We start from the raw sequence: 21,990 nt of genomic DNA, 5'->3' as shown, positions 1-21,990 counted from the left end.
TTTAAAGCCAATGACATTGATGTTGGTAGAGCTTTCTGTACATGGGGAAAGATAATCAGTCAATTCATTCATTTGATCATATTTATTGAGCACTTATTGTGTGCAGATCACTGTACTAAGTGCTTGGGAGAGTACAATAAAAGGACACATTCCCTGCCCGCAGTGAGCTTACAGTCTAGAGGGGAAAACGGACAATCAATGGTATTTATTGAGCACATACTGTGGGCAGAGCATTCTACTAAGCACATGGGAGGATACTGTGCAACGAAGTTGGTACATGTTCCCTGCCCCTAATGATCTTACAGTCTAGAGGGAGAGACGGACATTGATATAAATAAATAAATTATGGATCTGTACTTAATTGTTTGGGGCTGCGACTGGAGAGAATGCCAAGTACCCAAAGGGTACAGATCCAAGAACGTAGATGGCAAGGGAAGGGAGAGGGGGTTAGGAAAAAGAGGGCTTACTCTGGGAATCTTGGAGGAGATAGGAGCTTAAGGTTTGAAGTGGTCTGACATATATAAAGGGGAAGGGAATTCCAGGTCAGTGGGACGATGTGGGGCTAGGGGTCTATGATGAAATAGATGAGATTGGGGCACAGTGAACAAACTGGTGCTAGAGAATTGAAGTGTGCAGGCCGAGCTGTAGTAGATGATGATGATGATGATGGCATTTGTTAAGCGCTTACTATGTGCAAATCACTGTTCTAAGCGCTGGGGAGGGTACAAGGTGATCAGGTTGTCCCACGGGGGGCTCACAGTCTTAATCCCCATTTTACAGATGAGGTAACTGAGGCACAGAGAAGTTAAGTGACTTGCCCAAGGTCACACAGCTGACAATTGGTGGAGCCTGGATTTGAACCCATGACCTGTGGCTCCCAAGCTCGGGCTCTTTTCATTGAGCCGTGCTGCTTGATCAGTGAGGTGAGGTAGGAAGGATAAGCGCTTAGTGCAGTGCTCTAAGCTCTTAGTACAGTGCTCTGCACATAGTAAGCGCTCAATAAATACGATTGAATGAATCAAGCTGAGTGCCCTGAAGTCAATGGTACGTAGTTCCTGTTTGTATGGAGGTGGATGGGCAACCAGTGGAGGTTCTTGAGTCTAAAGACATGAACTGAGCGTTGTTTGGGGTTTTTTTAGTTTAGAAAAATGGTCCAGGCAGGCAGTGTGATGTATGTACTGAAGGTGGGGAGAGACTGGAAGCAGGGAGGTCAGCTAGGAGGTAATAATCAAGGTGGGATTAATAATCAGGGTGGGTTAGGATAATAATAATAATAATTGTGGTATTTGGTAAGCACTTACTATGTGCCAGGCATTGTACTAAGTGCCAGGGTGGATACACGGAAATTGGGTTGGACACAGTCTTTGTCCCGCATGGAGCTCACAGTCTCAATCCCCATTTTACAGTTGAGGTAACTGAGGCAGAGAGAAGTGAAGTGACTACTCAAGGTTACACAGCAGACAAGTGGCAAAGCCGAGATTAGAACCTTCCAACTCCCGGGCCTGTGCTCTATCTACTGTAACATGCTGCTTCATTCATTCATTCAATCATATTTATTGAGTGCTTACTGTGTGCAGAGCACTGTACTAAGCGCTTGGGAAGTACAAGTTGGCAACATATCGAGACGGTCCCTACCCAACAATGGGCTCACAGTCTAGAAGGGGGAGACAGACAACCAAACAAAATATATTAACAAAATAAAATAAATAGAATAGTTAATATGTACAAGAATGCTGCTTCTCATAAAGTGCTTGGATCAGCATAGTAGCAGTTTGGATAGAGAGGAAAGGGTGGACTTTTAGCACTGTTTTGAAGGTAGAATCAATAGGATTTGGTGATAGCATCTATCAATTCTGTTCTATTGTACTCTCCCAAGTGGTTGCTTAATACAGTGCTCTGCACTCAGTAAATGTCCTAATACCATTGATGATAGATTAAATATGTGGGTTGTATGAAATGAGTCATGGATAATGCCAAGATTATGGGCTTGTAAAATAGGGAGGGTAGTGGTATTGTCTACAGTGATGAAAAAGGCAGGGTGGGGGACAGAGTTTGGGTGGGAAGATGAGTTCTATTTTGAACATGTTTAGTTTGAGGTATCGGTGGGACATTCAGGTAGAGATGTCCTGAAGGCAGAAGGAAATGTGAGACTGCAGAGGAGAGAGGTCAGGGCTGGAGAGGTAAATTTTGGGAATCACCTGGATAAAGATGGTAGTTGAAGCCCTGGGAATAATGAGTTCTCCAAGGGAGTGGGTCTAGATGAAAAAATAGAAGGGGATCCAGACCTGAGTCTTGAAGAGCTGTTACTTTCAGAAGCTGTGAGACAGAGGAGGAGCCCTGCAAAAAGGAATGAGTGATTAGAGAGCTAGGAGGAGAACCAGGAGTGGACAGTATCAGTGAAGCCAAGCTTGGATATTGCTTCAAGGAGAAGGGAGTGACCTACAGAGTCAAGAACAGCTAAGAAGTCTGAGGATCTGGATAAATTCTCCCTTCACTCTTCTGACATAACTACCACAACTTACTCACTCTGTGGATTTAGGCATGTGTTACATGCCATGCTGGGGCTAATACAGGCAGCTTCAGATTTACAGTGCCCTGGCCTCCACAGAAAGAAAATTGGTTAGGATAAAAGGTCCGTGTTTAGATGAAAAAATAGAAGGGGATCCAGACCTGAGTCTTGAAGAGCTGTTACTTTCAGAAGGTGTGAGACAGAGGAGGAGCCCTGCAAAAAGGAATGAGTGATTAGAGAGCTAGGAGGAGAACCAGGAGTGGACAGTATCAGTGAAGCCACGTTTGGATTTTGCTTTAAGGAGAAGGGAGTGACCTACAGAGTCAAGAACAGCTAAGAAGTCTGAGGATCTGGATAAATTCTCCCTTCACTCTTCTGACATAACTACCACAACTTACTCACTCAGTGGATTCAGGCGCGTGTTACATGCCATGCTGGGGCTAATACAAGCAGCTTCAGATTTACAATGCCCTGGCCTCCGCAGAAAGAAAATCGGTTAGGATAAAAGGTCCGTGTTTACTTTAAAGTCTAAGTGATGAGGCTATACAGACTGATATGAAGTAAAATTGCTGTTCATTCTCGAACAGATTATTTGCATTCATATATCCCACCACTGTTGTCACAGATAAGAGGGAATTTCAGAGATAGTGACGCTGCTTGGGGAATCTCGTTAACAGACTGTCTACCTTTTGAGGCTGAGAACCTACAAATAATTTCTGACTCATCAATGGTGGGAAAGACATAACCTTCACTGCAACAATTAGTGAAGTCCTCCCTATGATTTGCCATGAAGCTCAGACGTCTGCCTGGGTGCTTCCTCAGCCACTTATCTGCCATGTGACTTTCATATGGGTAACTTTCATAGCTTGTCTGGGCCTCAGTTACCTCATCTGTTTAATGGGGATTAAGACTATGAGCCCATGTGGAACATGGACTGCATCCAACCTGATTAGTTTGTATTCACCCCAGCACTTAATACAGTTCCTGGCACATAGTAAACCCTTAACAAATACCATTTTTTTTAAAAAAAAAAGCATGGGACACCAAGAAAAAGCCACAGGGTGTCAAAGGTCTCAACATCACCATTCTTCAAAAACCTTAAAACTGAACGTGGAAACTTGTAGAATCTCAGTGTTGTCCACTGCTGATCAAATTCTAACCAGAGTGATTGTGGACTTGCTACTGAAAACCTTTGTCAGCAGCCACTCCCAGAACTGCCCCGTGGCTTTAGACCACAAAGGTAGAAGCGGCGTGGCTTAGTGGAAAGAGCACGGGCTTGGGAGTCAGAGGTCATGGGTTCTAATGCTACCTCTGCCACTTGTCAGATGTATGACCTTGGGCAAGGCACTCAACTTCTCTGTGCCTCAGTTACCTCATCAGGAAAATGGAGATGAAGACTGTGAGCCCCACATGGGACAACCTGATTACCTTGTATCAACCCCAGCGCTTAGAACAGTGATTGGCACATAGTAAGCGCTTAACAAATACCAACATTATTATTATTATTATTAGAGCCTTGCTGCATGCACATCCAGTTACAGGAGCAGTGCAGAGAACATCAAGTATAATCCGTGGTGATTATTCACTCTTCCAAAACATATGACAACACCAGTAGATCTTATCTTGAACAACTAAACAAATTTGGGTGCCCTGGGAACTTTGTCAGGATACTTCATTCTCAGGTGCTATGGTCATCCATGTCCAACACTTTCACACATGAAGTGATGTAACTTGTCTCAGGGTATTTAAGTGATTACTGTTTGCCTGGCACTCTGCTAAGAACTGGGGTAGATGCAACATAATCGGGTTGGACTCTGTCCCTGTCCTATATAGGGCTCAAAGTCTTAATCCTCATTTTACAGGTGAGGTAACTGAGGTACAGAGAAGTTGTGACTTGCCCAGGGTCACACAGCAGACAAGCAGAGGAGACAGGATTAGAACTCAGGTCCTCTGACTCACAAGCCCATGGTCTTTCCGTTAGGCAATGCTGCTTCTCCTGCCAATCTTTTTCAAAGCAATCGTATACTACTAAGCTCGAATTCCAGGGCAGGGGAACAGCCTGAAACAAGAGATCTTCGGTGATATAGTCAGGAGCAGCAGAGAAAAAGCATGGCCTAGTGGATAGAGCCTGGGACTGGAAGTCAGAAGCACCTGAGTTCTAATCCCATCTCCTCCAGTTGTCTGCTGTGTGACCCTGGGCAAGTCACTTAATTTAACTATGCCTCAATTACCTCATCTGGAAAATGGGGATTAAGAATGTGTGCTCCCTATAGGACAGGGTCTGTGTCCAACTTGATCAGCTCGTATCTACCCCAGCGCTTAGCATAGTGCCTGGCACATAATAAACACTTAACAAAGACCACTGGAAAAAAAAAAAAGGAGGGTACTGTTAGGTGAACTTGAGAGAAGAAAGCGGTGAGAACTGGCGAAGAAAGCTGATAAGTAAAGTGGATAAATCTGGTAGAGGGTCTTGAAACCAATGGTAAATTTTCTGCTTGAGGAAGGTGGCCAATCATTGGAGGTTTTTGACAAGTGGGGCGATGTGTCGTGGGCACTTCCTTTGGAAGACAATTCTGGCAGCAGTGTGGAGTGTGAACTGAAGGGAGAATTTGAGAAGCAGCATGGCCTAATGGATAGATCACAGGCCTGTGAGTCAGAAGGAGCTGGGTTCTGCTGTGACATTGGACAAGTCACTTCACATCTCTGGACCTCAGTTACCTCATATGTAAAATGGGGATTAAGACAGGGAGCCCCATGTGGGACATGGACTGTGTCCGATCTGATTAGGTTGTTTCTACCCCAGCACTTAGTAGTATACCTGGCACATAGTAAGTGCTTAACAAATACCATAAAAAAATTGAGGGGTAGGAGACAGCAGGAAAGCTGATAACAGTATTTTAGCTAAAGTAGTCACAGTAGATAAGAGTCAAACAATAAGTACTTGTACTGGATAAGAATGGCTGGAAGTATGCTTACTGATTTGGGCTATGTGGAGAAAGTTGGATTATGTTTTGAAAGGAAGAACTTTTTGCTAGTAGGGAGGGGAAGCTGGCACAAGCTTAGAGAATATGGAGGTGGGCCAGGAAAAAGATTAACTAGATAGCCCATTCATTCATTCAATCGTATTTATTGAGCGCTTACTGTGTGCAGAGCACTGTACTAAGCGCTTGGGAAGTACAAGTTGGCAACATATAGCGACGGTCCCTACCCAACAGTGGGCTCACAGTCTAGAAGGGGGAGACAGAGAACGAAACAAAACATACTAACAAAATAAAATAATTAGAATACACATGTACAAATAAAATAGAGTAATAAATACATACAAACATATACATATATACAGGTGCTGTGGGGAGGGAAGGAGGTAAGGCAGGGGAATGGGGAGGGGGAGGAGGGGAAGAGGAAGGAGGGGGCTCAGTCTGGGAAGGCTTCCTGGAGGAGGTGAGCTCTCAGTAGGGCTTTGAAGGGAGGAAGAGAGCTAGCTTGGCAGATGGGCGGAGGGAGGGCATTCCAGGCCAGGGGGATGACGTGGGCCAGGGGTCGATGGCGGGACAGGCGAGAACAAGGCACGGTGAGGAGATTAGTGGCAGAGAAGCGGAGGGTGCGGGCTGGGCTGTAGAAGGAGAAAAGGGAGGTGAAGTAGGAGGGGGCGAGGTGATGGACAGCCTTGTAGCCTAGGGTGAGGGGTTTTTGCCTGATGAGTAGGTTGATTGGTAGCCACTGGAGATTTTTGAGGAGGGGAGTAACATGCCCAGAGAGTTTCTGGACAAAGACAATCCGGGCAGCGGCGTGAAGAATGGATTGAAGTGGGGAGAGACAGGAGGATGGGAGATCGGAGAGGAAGCCCAGAGGTGAACTTAACGTCATGACAAATGTTAAATATTTTGAAAATCAGTTGTTGTGGTCTAATGTGACCTAAGCCTGCTGTGGTCACAATAGTCAAAGTGTCTCAATCAATTGTATGTATTGAGTGCTTACTCTGTGCAGAGTACTGTCCTAAACACTTGGACAGTATAACAGTACAGTATAACAGAGTTGGTAGATACATTCAATATCTTTGTACAGCCTCAGTAATCCTCTCTCTGAGGGTGATGCCCAAATCTACCTCTGGTCCTGACCTTTCCTCCCACTTCTCAGTCTCAGCTTTCATCTTGTTTCCAGGACACTCCCGGTGAAAAGACCCACTTGGACCCTCTTTGTTAAATAACCTGACCACTTGCATGTTTATATTTTTTCCAGTGGAGAGATCGTAGCAGATGATTTTTTTAGGTGAAAATATGAAGTGAATTTACAGTGCCCTGCACACAGTAAGCACTCAATAAATACAATTGAATGACTGAACTTAGAAACTACAGGTTGTTTTTCTTAGTAAATCTTCTGTTTTGTTTTTGCACTTTTCCTTTTCAAGCCTTAATTCCAGTTACACCACGGATTTTGAGTTTGATTCCTGAGTTTTCAACCTCTACATTATATTTGAAGTGGAATGATAATGGTTCAGCCTTCCCACACAGCTCCAGAGCCAGCTGGGAGATTAAGGTTATGCATAAAGAAAATATGGAAGTCATAAAATTAGTAAGTTTCTTTCATGAAAACATGATCTCCCCCCCGCTTCAGAATCCTATTGAAAATGTAGGAATTTTATAGTTTATAACCTTGCAGTCTATTGAATGTCTGGTTTATTTTAAACCTTGTAATGCTATAATCAACCTAAAAATAAATATATCTTGATATTTATTCCCATAGTTCACATCTTGATACTTTATTATAGTTCACCTTGTTGACATTTTAAAGAACATAGCATCATGAAATGGCTGTCATAAAGCAAATATTTATTGTTATACAGGATTGAGTCCAGCATTTGTTTAAGCATTGGTGTGATTTGGATATGCTCAGATGCTAAGTAAGGATTCAAAGGAACGAAAATGGTTTAGGTTAAGAAAAAGGCTATTGAGATGGGGGAGAAGAGGAATGGTGATTTTTTTAAGTGAGAGAAGGTGGGATTCTCAGCATAGCCATATGAGAATATAGCTTGCATATTGAAACTGCATCTTTTCTTACTAGTACTAGTACTAGCTTACTAGTTCGTATTGCAGCCTGTTGTCATCAGGTCAGTTTTTTGGTTTTGTTGGTTTTTTTAAATATTTAGATAATGAAAGACCTTTTGTCTCTGACTTCTAACAGACTTCCTCTATCCTGTAAACTCGTTGTGGGCAGGGAACCTGCCTAACAACTCTGTTGTGTTGTTACCTTGGTTTCTCCCAAGTGTTCAGAACAGTTCTCTGCATTCATTCATTCAAGCACTCAATAAATACTATTGATTGACAGAGGGAAGTGTCACAATTCACTCAGCTAATAGGTAAGAACCGGTAGCATGGTGAAAGTCTAAGGAAAAGTTACTCAGCCCTGAACTGAAAAGGGAAAGAACACGAGCTAATGTGTAAGTCAAGTCAGTGGTACCTACTGAGTACTAAATGTTTGGGATAGTACAAGAGAAGGAGGACACTCTCCCTGCCCTCAAAGAGTTCACTGTCAAAATGGACTGTCAAAATCCTTTAGCATCAAATTAAATGAGTTGAAAATGAACACAGTTCCAGTACCGCCACTTGTCAGCTTTGTGACTTTAAGTCACTTAGCTTCTCTGTGCCTCAGTTACCTCATCTATAAAATCGGGTTGAAGACTGTGAGCCCCACGTGGGACAACCTGCTTGCTTAGAACAGTGCTTGGCACATAGTAAGCACTTAACAAATACCATCTTTATTATTATCATTATTACTGCTAGCAGTCATTGATAGCAGTCTGCTCTCTTCCTTGTGTGAGGGTCTGTCAGCTGGGAGATGGGATTGGGGCATCGGAGTAGAAGTCTGAGGGTTTGAGACAGAATTCTCAAACAGAACCCCCAATATGTAATTTTTTGATTTCAGGTAACCCATTTTAGAATCAAAAATGGTAACTTATAGTCCCTGTCTCATGACAGTGATCACATATTCCTTCCTATCTCATCACCATGCCACTCTTTCTATTACTTAATAATAATAATAATTATGGTATTGTTATGCACTTACTATTTGCCAAGGACTGTAATAAGCGCTGAGGTGTATACAAGCAAGCTGAGTCGGACACAGTCCCTGTCTCACATAGGGCTCATAGTTTTGATCCCCATTTTATAGATGAGGTAACTGAGGCACAAACAAGTGAAGTGACTTGCCCAAGGCCACACAGCAGACATATGGCAGATCCAGAATTAGAACCCATGACTTTCTGACACCCAGACCCATTCTCTATCCACTATACCATGCTGCTTCTAGCCCAAACATTTGAATTGTATTAAGTGCTGCTATTGCCACTGTCATGGCAACTCACATTAAAAACTTATTCAGGCTCAGGAGCCTCACTTTCTCTTCCCTAAAGAATTTTCCATATTGCAGAGAATCTACTTCTTTGGGTTAATTTAACGGCCTGGGCAGTAGGGGAGTAGAAGTGATGGAGTTTGGGTGAATGTCACTGCTAAAAATCAGAAAGGGGGAAAAGTAAAATCTTAGTGAACATTGTGAGGCTTTTCCAGGTCCATATACCATTTAGAGAGGAATTAAAATCCAGGCTCTCTTGCGTGAATTAAGACTTGCCCATTTTGTCCATTGGATTGAGTCTAGGGAAAGCTGAAAAGCTGAAGATAAGTTCTCAGTGAGAATGTGCAGTGTGTGACCTTGCTGGTGGGTAGCCAAAGGGGACTTAAATGTCATAGTGGTTCACACTAATGATTCTCTCCTTCACCCCGCCTCCCAGCATAATATTCTGATACCATCAGTGGCCATACTGATGTTGTAGGAGAAGCTATAGGTAATGAGGTTATAGCAGTATCGCCATATCATTGCTGTGTATAGGTGGCAATCTTGAAAACTAATACAAGAATTACAAGCCTGTTGTAAGGGTAAATTATAGTTTACCTTGGTGTGTGGTGAGTTTTTTTGTTCATCTGTGTTCCCCAGAAATCTGTCCTTGTTCCCAGTCATGGGGTTTTGAACTTTTAATGACTTTTACTTTCTTATAAACTAGGTATGTAAAGAATCAGACTCACCTAGTCTAAATTGCTCTTTGCTCAAAGATATAGTCTGTCAGCTATATTGTTTAGCAATGCTTTTGAAGAAATGAATGACTTGTCCTCATAGTGGTCCTATTCTTAAATACTTCTTCAATGCTTTAGGCAACCTTCAGGACAAATCTGATTGGTAAGGATTCAATTCTTGCTTGGCATTGGACTTCTGACATGCCTCTGGAATGTACCTCACACTCTGTGAGCATCAGATATTACATTGATGTGGTTCATTTTTCTGGTCACAAAGAGTGGAGTGAGTGGAGTCCTCCAAAAACTGTTTTTGGTAAGCTGATTTTTTTGGGTATACTATATAACACTTAGATGTACTTTCCTTGGGAGGAATAGTTTGATTTAAAAACTGGAAAATGTTTAGGTTCATTTGCAGAACTGGACAAAGCATCCAAATTACCTTGTATCTACCCCATCGCTTAGTACAGTGCCTGGCACATAGTAAGCGCTTAACAAATCCTTTTTAGAAAAAACTCACCAAATTAAAGGAATGGGACCTGGTACTGAGTTGGTTGACAATATGTTTCTTTTGAAGTTGAACTTTCGATAGAATATGAACTGTGAGCTTGCCTGCATCTCACACATCAATCTGGAAAGGTCTTAAGATGAGAACTTGCTAATATATATATATATATATATATATATATATGTTTATATATATATATATGTTTATATGTATTTTATAATATTTTTATTTTTATAGTATACATATATTTTAGGGACATCCCAGAGGCTCTCACTGAATAATTGAATAATGCCCGTAATTGCATCTTAACCCTTCAGAACCAGGTTCTGAATAATGCTATAATTGGTTCGGCATTGTAGGAGGTGATCTGTTCCTATTCTATTGTATATGTTCTAGGATTCCCAAAGACTTTGTAAGAATGTGCCTATATTTATGTCTTACAGGATACCAGGCCAAATTAAAGAATAAGGTTTTTCCTCAAGACAAAGTGATACTTGTTGGTTCAAATATAACCATTTGTTGTGTAATTCAAGATGGAGACACTTTTAACGAGTTCCTTTTAGGAAATCAACATTATAACCCTATTCATCTTGATCATCAAAATGTTGCAATCCAGATAGACAAAATAAATGCCTCACAGTCCAGTGGAACAAATGCAGTTTTTTTTACTGAGAAGGACATTGTTGGAACAGTGATTTTTGTAGGATGTAAGTATATAAACAGAGATGGTTTTTAACTTGCTTTTCTTTGTAATAAAAGTTATTTCACCCTCATATAAACTATACCAGTCTTGACCTGGCTGATTCCTGTTGTCACTTATTAGGTGCCTTGTTGTTTCCTTTTTAGTCAACGGTATACAATTCATGTTTTTTTAAGAATCTGACGCTTGATTTCCTACACAACTCCAAACTTTGTCTTGGGTGTTCTCAAATGAAAGAAATCAAACTGCCAGTTTTAATCAGCTGTCAAGTTAATATAGTCTGACTAGATCAATTACAGTGTTTTTTGATTGCCCACATGAAAACAATAAATAACTAGTTATTAAGTGCCTGCTGTTTGGCAGGGCACTATATTATGTGTTAGGGAGAGAATAATGGCATTATTGGGCATGATCCTGCCCTCGAGAAATTTACAATGTAGGGGGTGAGACGGGTACTAAAATTACAGATTGGAAAAAGAAGGGAAAGGGGCATGTGTATATGAGTGCCTGCTTAAGATTGGTACACCAGTGCTGTGGGTTTCGTTCATTCAGTTGTACTTATTGAGTGCTCCAGAGCTTAGAATAGTGCTTTGCACAAAGTAAGCGCTTAACAAATACCATCATTATTATTATTATTATTACTGTGTGCAGAGCACTGTACTAAGTGCTTGGAAAGTACAGTTCAGCAATAAAGAGAGACAATTCCTGTCCACACCGGGCTTACATCTAAAAGGGGGGGAGGCAGACATCAAATCAAGTAAATAGGCATCAATGTAAATAGAATTGTAGATATATGCACATCAAAACGTGTGAACAGGCATTAATATAAATAGAATTTTAGATACAAGTGCTGTGGGGCGGGGAGAGGGGGGTGGAGCAAAGAGAGAGAGAGTTGGGGTGATGTGGAGGGGAGGGGGAGCTGAGGAAAAGGGGGGCTTAGTGTGGGAGCCTGGATGTCTGGGGTGTTGAGAATGTTTAGGTTGCATGGAAGTACTGAAGTGACAGTGGAGAGGTTGTTAAATTGAGAAGATTAGAAGTTAATCTGGGCAAGACTGTTGGAGGAGATGTGACTTCAGCAGGATTTGGAAGATGGGAGAGCTGTGGTCTGTTGGCTATGAAAGGGGATGAATTCCAGGCTAGGGTAGCCATGAGCTGGAGAGAGGTGAATGAGGCATAGTGAATTAAGGAACAAAGCATGAACTGTTGTGTGGTGGGAAAAGTGGATTAAAGCCAATGGTCAAAGCATCCAGCGCTTAGAACAGTGCTTTGCACATTAACAAATGCCATCATTATTATTATTATGAACCGTTGTGTGGTGGGAAAAGTGGATTGAGCACTTGCTTTAATGCCAATGGTCAGGAATTTCTGCTTGCTGTGGAGAGGAATGGATAACCTTTTGAGGAGCAGGGAGATATGTGCTGAAAGATATTTTGGAAAAATGATCTGGGTAGCAGCAGTATGGACTGGAGAGGAGAAACTGAAGGCAGGGAGATGAGCAAGGGGAGGACATGTTTAATCCAAAAGTTGCTGAAACTGAAACGTACATGCCTGAACAACTCTTCAATTGGCAACATGCTGTAGGACCATCCAGTGGACTCTTAGTTGCACTTAGTTGATCCAAGCGCAGGGAAGATTCCTGTTCTGGAGGCTGACTCTTTAGTTTACAGCAGTAGTAGAAGGGGTAATAATGATGATGATGGTATTTGTTAAGCACTTACTATGTGTCAAGCACTTTTCTAAACACTGGATGAGATGAAACTAGAAACTGTGTACATAATTTTAAATTATTTACTATACAATGGAGCACAATATATACTATATAATTGTATATATATATATAATATATATATATATAAATTATTCATATTAATGCCTGTCTCCCCCTCTACACTTATTCTGGGCAAGGAACACATTTACCAATTCTTTGGTATTGTATTTTCCCAAATGCTTAGTACAGTGCTCTGCACAAAGTAAGTGCTCAGTAAATACCTTTGATTGAATGATAGAAACTCTTTCCCCTTGAGCCATCTCACTTTCAATCCCCTTCTGCATGAATGGGGAATGAGGAAGGTAAGTATCTTTTTACACCCTAGATAGCATGCTATTTGCAATCAGGTAATGGACGGTTTTAGTCTAGCCATTCACAGTATAGCTGAAGGCTTAATTCCCAGGTCTTTTAATGGTGGGTTTTAGTCTAGCCATTCAGAGTGTAGTTGAAGGCTTAATTCCCAGGTCTTCTATGTTGTGCTCATGTTTATACAGTACCAAATGAACTTTTAGAAAAAAAAATCTTGTATTTATATTAACCTGTGGTGTAGTAGTAGTGGTAATAGCAGAAGTATTTTGAAACCCACCAGGTACAATTCACTGAACTAAGATTTTTTTCCTACTGAATTGTACTTAGGTCTTTCCTCATTCTTTATTTAGACTTTTGGGGGGGGCGGGGGGGTGGGGTGTGTGTGTGTGTGTGTTTCTAAAGTACTACTTCGCAGTAATCCACTAGGGATTGGTCCTGTTTTTCTAAGATGGTTTTTATAATTTATCCAAGTCACTTTTAATTTTATCGATATCTGCCAAAATGCTAACAACCCGCCTTGCTTGGTTTCTGTAAATTTTGCATAAACATTTTGTAATTAGGGTATACAAAAATGAAAGGTCAAAGCTGTGCATCTTCCCAAAGGTGATATTCAAAATGGGGTTATTCAAATTGTCATGTTGTAGTTAGTCTGAATCTATTAGTTATTGCTCTGTCAACCAGTCCCTGAAGTTACTAGATGGAGAGAAGTATCTGAAGTAAAGAGCAGTGATCATGGTGAATGTCAAGAAAGATCCTTACAAGGTTTCTAAATACTAGTTTTATTTGCCTCATAAAATGAACTGTCTTGCCATTTATAATACTTGAATCCAAAGATATGTAGCATGGTTCCCTGCCTGCATCTATTACCACTTTGCACCAACTGTGTTTGTAAATAATGTCAAGACTACGCCCTAATATATTTTTGATCTGTTCAGAATTTGAGTTTAAGAAGGCTTTAGTTGATTCTGATACAGTTGGGATACGGAGCCCCACAGCACTTCTGTACATATCCATCCCTCCCTGAAGACTGTAAGCTCTTTATGGGCAGAGAACATGTCTACCAACTCTGTTACATTGTTATATTGTACTTTCCCAAATGCTTAGTATAGTGCTCCGCACACAGTAAGTGCTTAATAAATGCAATGGAATGAATACTCTGCATATAAGTGCTCGATAAATACGACTGACCAGTTTGATTGTTTGACTTAGTGTATTTAGGTGCTTACTATGTGTTCCAAGTGCTGGGGTAGATTTAAGTTAATCGGGTAGAACACAGACTGTGAGCCCAGTGTAGAAGAGGTACTAAGTAGGAGGGAGAAGAGGTATTGAATTGATATTTTATAGTTGAGGAAACTTAGGCACAGAGAAGCAAAGTGACTTGCCCAGGCCCACACAGCAGGCAAGTGGCAGACTCAGAATCTGCCTCTCAGCCCTGTGCTTTTTTCCACTTTGTACCACCATAGCACACTAGTCACTTCAAAAACACGGATTTCAATAGCTGTTCAATGCTATTTCAGTTCAGAATGACATAGTAAACAAAGCCAAATACATATTCTAGCACTTATGGATTTACATATGCAAATATACTTTTGTATGTTCAAATGAAATTGAATTATTTCTTTTGACTTATTTTTAGGGTGTATTTTTCCAGGTAGAATATAGGCTCCTTGTGGCAAGGAATGTCATTTTGTTTTATCCTTACCAAGCTCTTAGGACAGTGCACTGTGCCTAGTGGGTGGTCAAATACTACTAATAGTGCTACTACAAAAGCTGTATTCCACTCTGTACTCTGCTTACTGTGAACTTTTTATGTTCTTGGGAGAAATATTGAGGGAATTGACTGTACAGTTTTCTAGTTTTGATCATCTGTATAGTTATTTTTTTCTTTTTTTGACGAGGGGGAGGGTTCTGGTTGAAGCCACCATGATAGAGCCAGAGCTGGGTCTGCTCTGGAAACCTCTCCCTCACAACAACCCCCAGAGAAGTCATGATTTCACTAGCCAGAGCAGGCCATCAGCGTGGGAGGGCTGGACTCTCCACAGGGGATAGATGTCAACCAGCCGGGTGGTCCCACAATGGAGTAGAAGTCTGCAGAGAAGGGAGGAGGGGATGGAAAGGAGTAATTGTGTGTCAAAGTAGGTTACTCAGCACTAAGAAAGAGTGTGTGTGTGTGTGTGTGTGTGTGTGTCTCTCACAAAGGGGTGTGTGTGAGGGGTAAAAAAAAGACAAGAATGCTGACAACTCATTTTTGAAGCAAATAGTACATGTTTTAACCCCATTTTTGTCTTAACAACAAAGCATCCCTTTTGCATTAGTAATCCTCTCTTTTTTGTTGAGTATAAAGAACTTTCAGAATAGTTAACAGATTTGTCTGGGCTTTGGGAGTTGAATTGTTATCTCACAGAGAAATCATGGTTCAAGGTCTTGTCTGTAATAGTTGTAGCTCATGGAGGCTGTTCTTGAACAAAACCTACAATATGATATGCCATTTTGGCAGATTTGAGATGTATGTGCACAGCTGTCTTTTGGCACAGTGTTGTTTTACCTAGATATAAGTGCGTTTGATTTATATATAAAGAATCTCTTGATCCTGCAACAGCATTCTATCTGCAACACAAGTCTTTTATGTATTTTTAATAGCTATTTTGTAACAAAGGAACTAGAACATTGCATCAGAATGCCACAGGCCCAAATATTCTTGAATTGTTTGAGGTGAAATTATGTTATTAAATATCATTTATGGGCAAGTGCCCAAGTTAATTATTAAATTATTTTCACATTCATTCAGTCGTATTTATTGAGCACTTACTGTGTGCAGAGCACTGTACTAAGCGCTTGGGAAGGGATCTACTTAGGGAAGCATTATGACGTAGTGGAAAGAGCGTGGGTCTGGCAAGTTTGAGGACCTGAGTTCTAATCCAGACTGCCACTTGCTTGTTGTGTGACCTTGGGCAAGGCACTTAACTTCTCTGTGCCTCAATTTCATCATTTGTAAAATGAGGATTAAATCTTATTCCCTCCTATATAGATTGTGAACCACATGTGGGACAGGACCTTTGTCCAACCTGATGATCAAATATGTACCTTAGCGTTTAGTGCAGTGCTTGGTACATAGTAAGTGCTTAACAAGAACTATTCTTATTATTGCTATGAAAGTAAAGGTGTCTAATTTGGACTCTATTCTTGTTAGATCCACCTGATACTCCTCAAGAGTTGAACTGTGAAACTCATAATTTAAAGGAAATTTTATGTAGTTGGAAAGCAGGAAGATCAACTAAATTGTTTGGCCCATATGGAACAAATTACACATTATATGAAAGGTAAGGTGGAAAGAATGAAGTCTTTATCAGGAAAATAGTCTAAGGTGTTTAGTCACACTGGATTAAACTTTTCCAATTTTAAATTTAAAATAGAGTATCCAAACTGATAGATTTCACCTAAATTTATATGCTTGAGGTACTTTAAAACACTTTTCAGTAATTTTCTCTGTTTAAGGTCCTTATGTGAAACCTGATTTTCTTTTTAAAGCTTTGTGAAAAGGGAAATTTAAAGTTTCTGTGCACACAAACCAAAAATATAAGGGTGTGGGGAGGGACATGAGAAATAAGCCCCTTGCATACAGTTGTCTGCCTGAAGGGATGCATCTAATGAGGCTCCACAGGAATTGCTAATGGAACTAATACTAACTCATATCTTTATTCATCTTTACCCCAAATTTGCTCATCAAATGTGCAAAAATTGATTGCTGAAAGTTTTTAAAAGACAGGAATAGAATTCCTTTATAATTTGGAAAAAATAATTCAATCACTTAAGCATGTTCTTTAGGATAATGTGACACTTAACAGTTATAAAATTTAATTCCTCAAATTATAAATTACAGTATAACTTTCAAATGAAAAAGTGATCACATTTGGAGATAGAAAAGATCAGAAGAAAATGAAAATCCCCAAACTAAAGATGCACTCTATTTTTGATAGAAAAAAGTACCATTATTTTTCCTATCCTCCCTCCCTCCCCACAAGTGTTTCCTGTCTGAAACCCAATGGAAAATTTTGTAGTATTTTTATTGAAAAATTGTAAAAACATTTATTTTCAATTTTCAGAATTTCTGGGAGAAGTATTACACATAAGAGTCCCGATTCCTTGGATGAAAACTACCTGTTGCCGTTTCAGATGTTAACGAATCAGAAGCTGTATAACTTTACTTTGCAAGCTAATAATCCTTTGGGTAGATCAGAGACATCTGTTTTGGTGGACATAACCCAAAGAGGTAATAAGGCTTCATAGTACTCTTATTATTTTTATAGAAGGGTGCGATATCTTTAGATTAATAAAAACTAATTATATGAATTGCTTTTATTTGGCTTTTAAAATTGATCAGGATGATCATAGTTATAACCTACCCTAAACTTGATTTCATCTAAATTTCTTCCCATTTGAATTTGTGAATTTTAACCACATAACCTTTAACCGCAGTTGTAGCCCAAAGTAGGACTAAATTTTGACACCTTCCTTTTTTACCATTGTCGCTGCCTGCAAAGTAGAATTAAGCATTTCGATTTAAAAGGAAAGAAAAAATAAAGACATTTGAAAAATCACTGTCTCCTTAACACAGGCAGAAAATATAAATCTGTGGTCCTCCCCTCCATGGTCCAATAAGTATTTAGTTTATTTTCAATGTCTCTGCAACTGCTTGCCTTATGTCAAAAGAAAGAACATATTTTCTGTGTTTTGAGTAATATGCTAGTCCAGACCTCTACACAGATCAAGACTAATAGCAAAGCTACACTGCATAGGGTTTTCTTGAACAATACGGCCATTTTTGAAAATACAGTGTTGAAAAGTTTTCCTCTTATACAATAGCTAGTTATATGAAAATTTTATTTACAGTTGTCCCACGTGCTCCCACTAAACTCTATGTGCAAGATGATGATTCTACAAACGTCATACTGCATTGGAATATGCCTGGAAACTTTGCAAAGATGAAACTTTTCTGTCAAATTGAAGTGAATACAACTGATTCAGAACCAAAAGTGGTAAGCGTTTTTAATGTAAAATATCCTTATTTCAAATTTCAATAATACTTTTTACCTAATTGCTAAGATAAAATTGAAGCATTAACCAATATTGCCAGGACCTGAGAGTTTATCCTTGAAGATTTACCTACTGGTTTGTTTTGAGCACCAACTGTCCTTAGCACAGGCATTGGTGTCACATGCAATCTGAATGCTGTATCTCTAAATAATAGGAAAAAACAGTGTTTCAAAAAGCACCTGATTGCAAGCAAAAAAATGTGCGTTTGGGAGTCCACTGACACTTTCTGGGGAATTTTTGTAAAATGTGTCTCTATAATTTACCTGGAGAAGTTAAAACCTGGATTGGGTTTACTCCAGCATGGTGAGGGCTCTGTGGCAATTGTTGGGTGTGTTGATCTTGGGAAGTCTTGTGATGGAGAGATGTTCTGGTCTTAATCTACCCCCACCCCTGGACCCAGCAAACAACTGCCTCTCCCAGATTACCTGGCTAGAGAAGAAGCATGGCTCAGTGGAAAGAGCATGGATTTGTGAGTCAGAGGACGTGGGTTCTAATCCCAGTTCCACCACTTTGCTGTGTGACCTTGGGCAAGCCACTTATCTGTGCCTCAGTTACCTCATCTGTAAAATGGGGATTTAAGGCCGTGAGCCCCACGTGGGACAACCTGATTACCCTGTGTCTACCCCAATGCTTAAAACGGTGCTTGGCCCATAGTAAGCGCTTAGCAAATACCATCATCATTATTATTATTTAGGGAACCTCAAATCTTAGACTTATCAGAACTGTCAGTGGTGCAGAGGGGAGAGAGGGGCAGCAATTTTTAAAGAAAATTCATGCTTCTTTTCTCCTCTTGCCTCTTATTTTCTTACCCTTTCTTTTTCTCTCCCCCATTCCCTCTCTCCTTCCTCCCAACGTGCTCTCTCTCTCTCTCTCTCTCTCTCTCTCTCTCTCTCTCTCTCTCTCTCTCTCTCTCTCTCTCTCTCTCTCTCTCCCTCCCTCTCCCTCTCCCTCCCTCCCTCCCTCTATCTCCCTCTCTCCACTTCCCCTCTGCACTAGCATTCAGTCTCCACCATATGGGCAAATGTTTACCAGCCCCAAGTCAGTTAATCAATTTTATCAGTGGTATTTGGATGCTTACCATGCACATTGCTGTGTATATTAATTCATTCAGTCAGTCATATTAATTGAACACGTACTGTGTGCAGAGCACTCTACTAAGCGCTTGGAAAGTACAATGCAATGATGAACAGTCATGCCTGCTATGTTTCAAGCATTGTTCTAAGTGCTGGGATAGAAGCAAGTTAATTAGGTCGGACATAGTTTCTATCCTACATGGGACTCAACGATTTAAGACTGTGAGCCCGTTGTTGGGTAGGAACCGTCTCTATATGTTGACAACTTGTACCTCCCAAGCACTTAGTACAGTGCTGTGCACACAGTAAGCGTTCAGTAAATACGATTGAATGAATGAATGAATTTAAGTAGAGGGAAAACAGATATTGAACATATGTGATATTAAAATGAGTTAGACTCTGCATCCTGGGGGCCTCACAGGACCGCCATTGAACAAGCAGCAGGATTGGCATGTGGAATAATGATGATGGTATTTGTTAAGGGCTTACTATGTGTCAAGTACTGTTCTAAGCACTGAGCCATGGGGATGCTGTGGTACTGTTGCTGGTGACAAGGATCTGCATCCAGCTCCCAACCTCCCCTTACCCTGCTAAGTGGCAGCTCTGGAAAGTCCTGCTCAGTGGGAGGTATGGGATTCCCAAGCACACCTCATTTCCTGCCTTAACTACCCTGTCAGCCTCCTTGCTGACCTCCCTGCCTCTCCCCACTGTAGTCCTTACTTCACTCTGCTGCCCAGACCATTTTTCTCCAAAAATGTTCAGTCCACATCTCCCCACTCCTCAAAAACCTCTAGTGGTTGCCCATCCACTTCTGGAGCAAACTCCCTAACATGGGCTTTAGAGCATTCAATTAGCTTTCCCACTCCTAACTTACCTTGCTGATTTTCCACTACAACTTAGCCAGCAAACTTCGTTCGAATACCAACCTATTCAGTGTATGTCTGTCTTGCCACTGACCTCTTACCCAAGTCCTCCTTCTGACTGGGAACTCCCTCCCACGTCATTCATTCATTCAATCGTATTTATTGAGCACTTACTGTGTGCAAAGCACTGTACTAAGCGCTTGGGAAGTACAATCGGTAACATGAACCCAATGTTGGGTACAGACCGTCTCTATGTGTTGCCAACTTGTACTTCCCAAGCACTTAGTACAATGCTCTGCACACAGTAAGCGCTCAATAAATACGATTGAATGAAGTAGAGATGGTCCCTACCCAACAACGGGCTCACAGTCTAGAAGGGGAAGACAGACAACAAAACAAAACATGTAGACAGGTGTCAAAATTGTCAGAACAAATAGAATTAAAGCTATATGCAAATGATTAACAAAATAAATAGTTAATATGTACAAGTAATAAACAGAGTAATAAATCTGTACAAATATATACACAGGTGCTGTGGGGAAGGGAAGGAGGTAGGGCGGGGGGATGGGGAGGAGGAGAGGAAAAAGGGGGCTCAGCCTGGGAAGGCCTCCTGGAGGAGGTGAGCTCTCAGTAGGGCTTTGAAGGGAGGAAGAGAGATAGCTTCATATATGACAGACCACCACTCTCCCTGCCATCAAGTCCCTACTAAAATCCTATGTCCTCCAAGAGGCCTCTGACTAAGCCCCCATTTCCCCTACTCCCTCTCCCTTCTGTGTTATCTATGCACTTGGATGTGTTCCCTTTAAACACTTGATTTTCACCTCACCCTCAGCCCTGTAGCACTTACGTATATATCTATAATTTATTTTAATGCCTGTCTTCCCCCTCAAGACTGTAAGCTCCTTGTGGGCAAGGAATGTGTCTACCACCTTGCATTATACTCTCCTAAGTGCTTAGTATATTGCTCTGTGCCCAGCAACCTCTCAGTAAATGTCATTTGTTGATTAACTGATCGACCTAAGGCAGTTGTTGTAAAGGATCTTACCATAGCAGTGGGTCTACACATGGGTTTGTCCCTAAGATCTGAAACCGTGTCTTTAGAATAAAATTCCCATTAATTTTCCTTTGTATATTAGCCCCAGGTTTTGGATAAAAATTTACAATTTTGCATAATGGTCTGCTTCTAATTCTGTTGTGGTGACCTGTCCTTAGCAGTCCATGTGGCATGGAGGGATTGGATGGGGGACACAGGGGAGGGGAGGAGAAAATTTAGAAAGTAGGCCTATTAAATCTAGGTGGAAATGTATTTTTATAGTAACACATAATGAAAGCATAAAAGGTGTGCAATTTCTGATATAGCATGAAATTTAGAAATCTTAGTTCATGAATGTTTTAATTTTTAACAGTTGAACATCTCAATGGAAGGATTAGATACCTCTGGCTATCAGGTTTATTTGAACATGTTAAACCCATACACCAGATACACTTTCCGAGTTCGCTGCTCTTCTGAGAACTTTTGGAGATGGAGTGAATGGAGTAACAAAAAACAGTATTCAACTAAAGAAGCTCGTAAGTTTATTGACTAGGTATAGCGCTTGGTACACAGTAAGCGCTCAAAAAATACGATTGAATAAAATTCCTGCTAATTGTTTAATTTAATCTTACCCCAAATTTCCAAACATTAATTTTTTTTTTTTATGCACCTCTTCAAAAACCAATTTCTTAGTTCCTTCAAAAGGACCAGATATCTGGAGAGAATGGAGCAGTGATGGAAAGAAGCTGATAATCTACTGGAAGGTAATTATTGCTTTTAAATCCACCAAGACCATATAACTTGAATACCATATTATATGATTTGATACAGTGAATGGGCTCCAGATTTTGTTTATTGTCCTTAGACCTACAAAAGTCTACTGTGTCTCCTGACCTATCAACCTTCAACTATCGTGTGAAGCAAAAACTCCCCGGTATCGGCTTCAAAGCTCTCCATCACCTCGCCCCCTCCTAGCTCACCGTCCTTCTCCCCTTCTGCAGCCCAGCCTGCACACTCTGCTCCTCTCCCGCTATCCTCCTCACTGTGCCTCGTTCTTGCCTGTCCCACCATC

The 21,990-nt window shown here is 40.8% G+C and overlaps 1 protein-coding gene across 2 annotated transcripts in view; it reads left to right on the top strand.

The window, feature by feature from the left end:
* The window catches only part of LIFR (LIF receptor subunit alpha), a 169,717-nt gene that overhangs the window by 120,637 nt on the left and 27,090 nt on the right, over window positions 1-21,990 (top strand). For both annotated transcript variants that reach the window (XM_038744413.1, XM_038744412.1), the window contains exons 5-12: window positions 6,918-7,081; window positions 9,712-9,886; window positions 10,522-10,785; window positions 16,046-16,175; window positions 16,959-17,125; window positions 17,746-17,891; window positions 21,292-21,454; window positions 21,612-21,682. In XM_038744413.1, the coding sequence (XP_038600341.1) occupies window positions 6,918-7,081; window positions 9,712-9,886; window positions 10,522-10,785; window positions 16,046-16,175; window positions 16,959-17,125; window positions 17,746-17,891; window positions 21,292-21,454; window positions 21,612-21,682 (1,280 nt within the window). The remainder of the gene's footprint in view (window positions 1-6,917; window positions 7,082-9,711; window positions 9,887-10,521; window positions 10,786-16,045; window positions 16,176-16,958; window positions 17,126-17,745; window positions 17,892-21,291; window positions 21,455-21,611; window positions 21,683-21,990) is intronic.

Source organism: Tachyglossus aculeatus, chromosome 3 (genome assembly GCF_015852505.1).
Source record: "Tachyglossus aculeatus isolate mTacAcu1 chromosome 3, mTacAcu1.pri, whole genome shotgun sequence".
NCBI classification, from domain to species: domain Eukaryota; kingdom Metazoa; phylum Chordata; class Mammalia; order Monotremata; family Tachyglossidae; genus Tachyglossus; species Tachyglossus aculeatus.
Note: the sequence above shows the minus strand (reverse complement) of the source record. Positions and strands in the feature narration are given on the sequence as shown.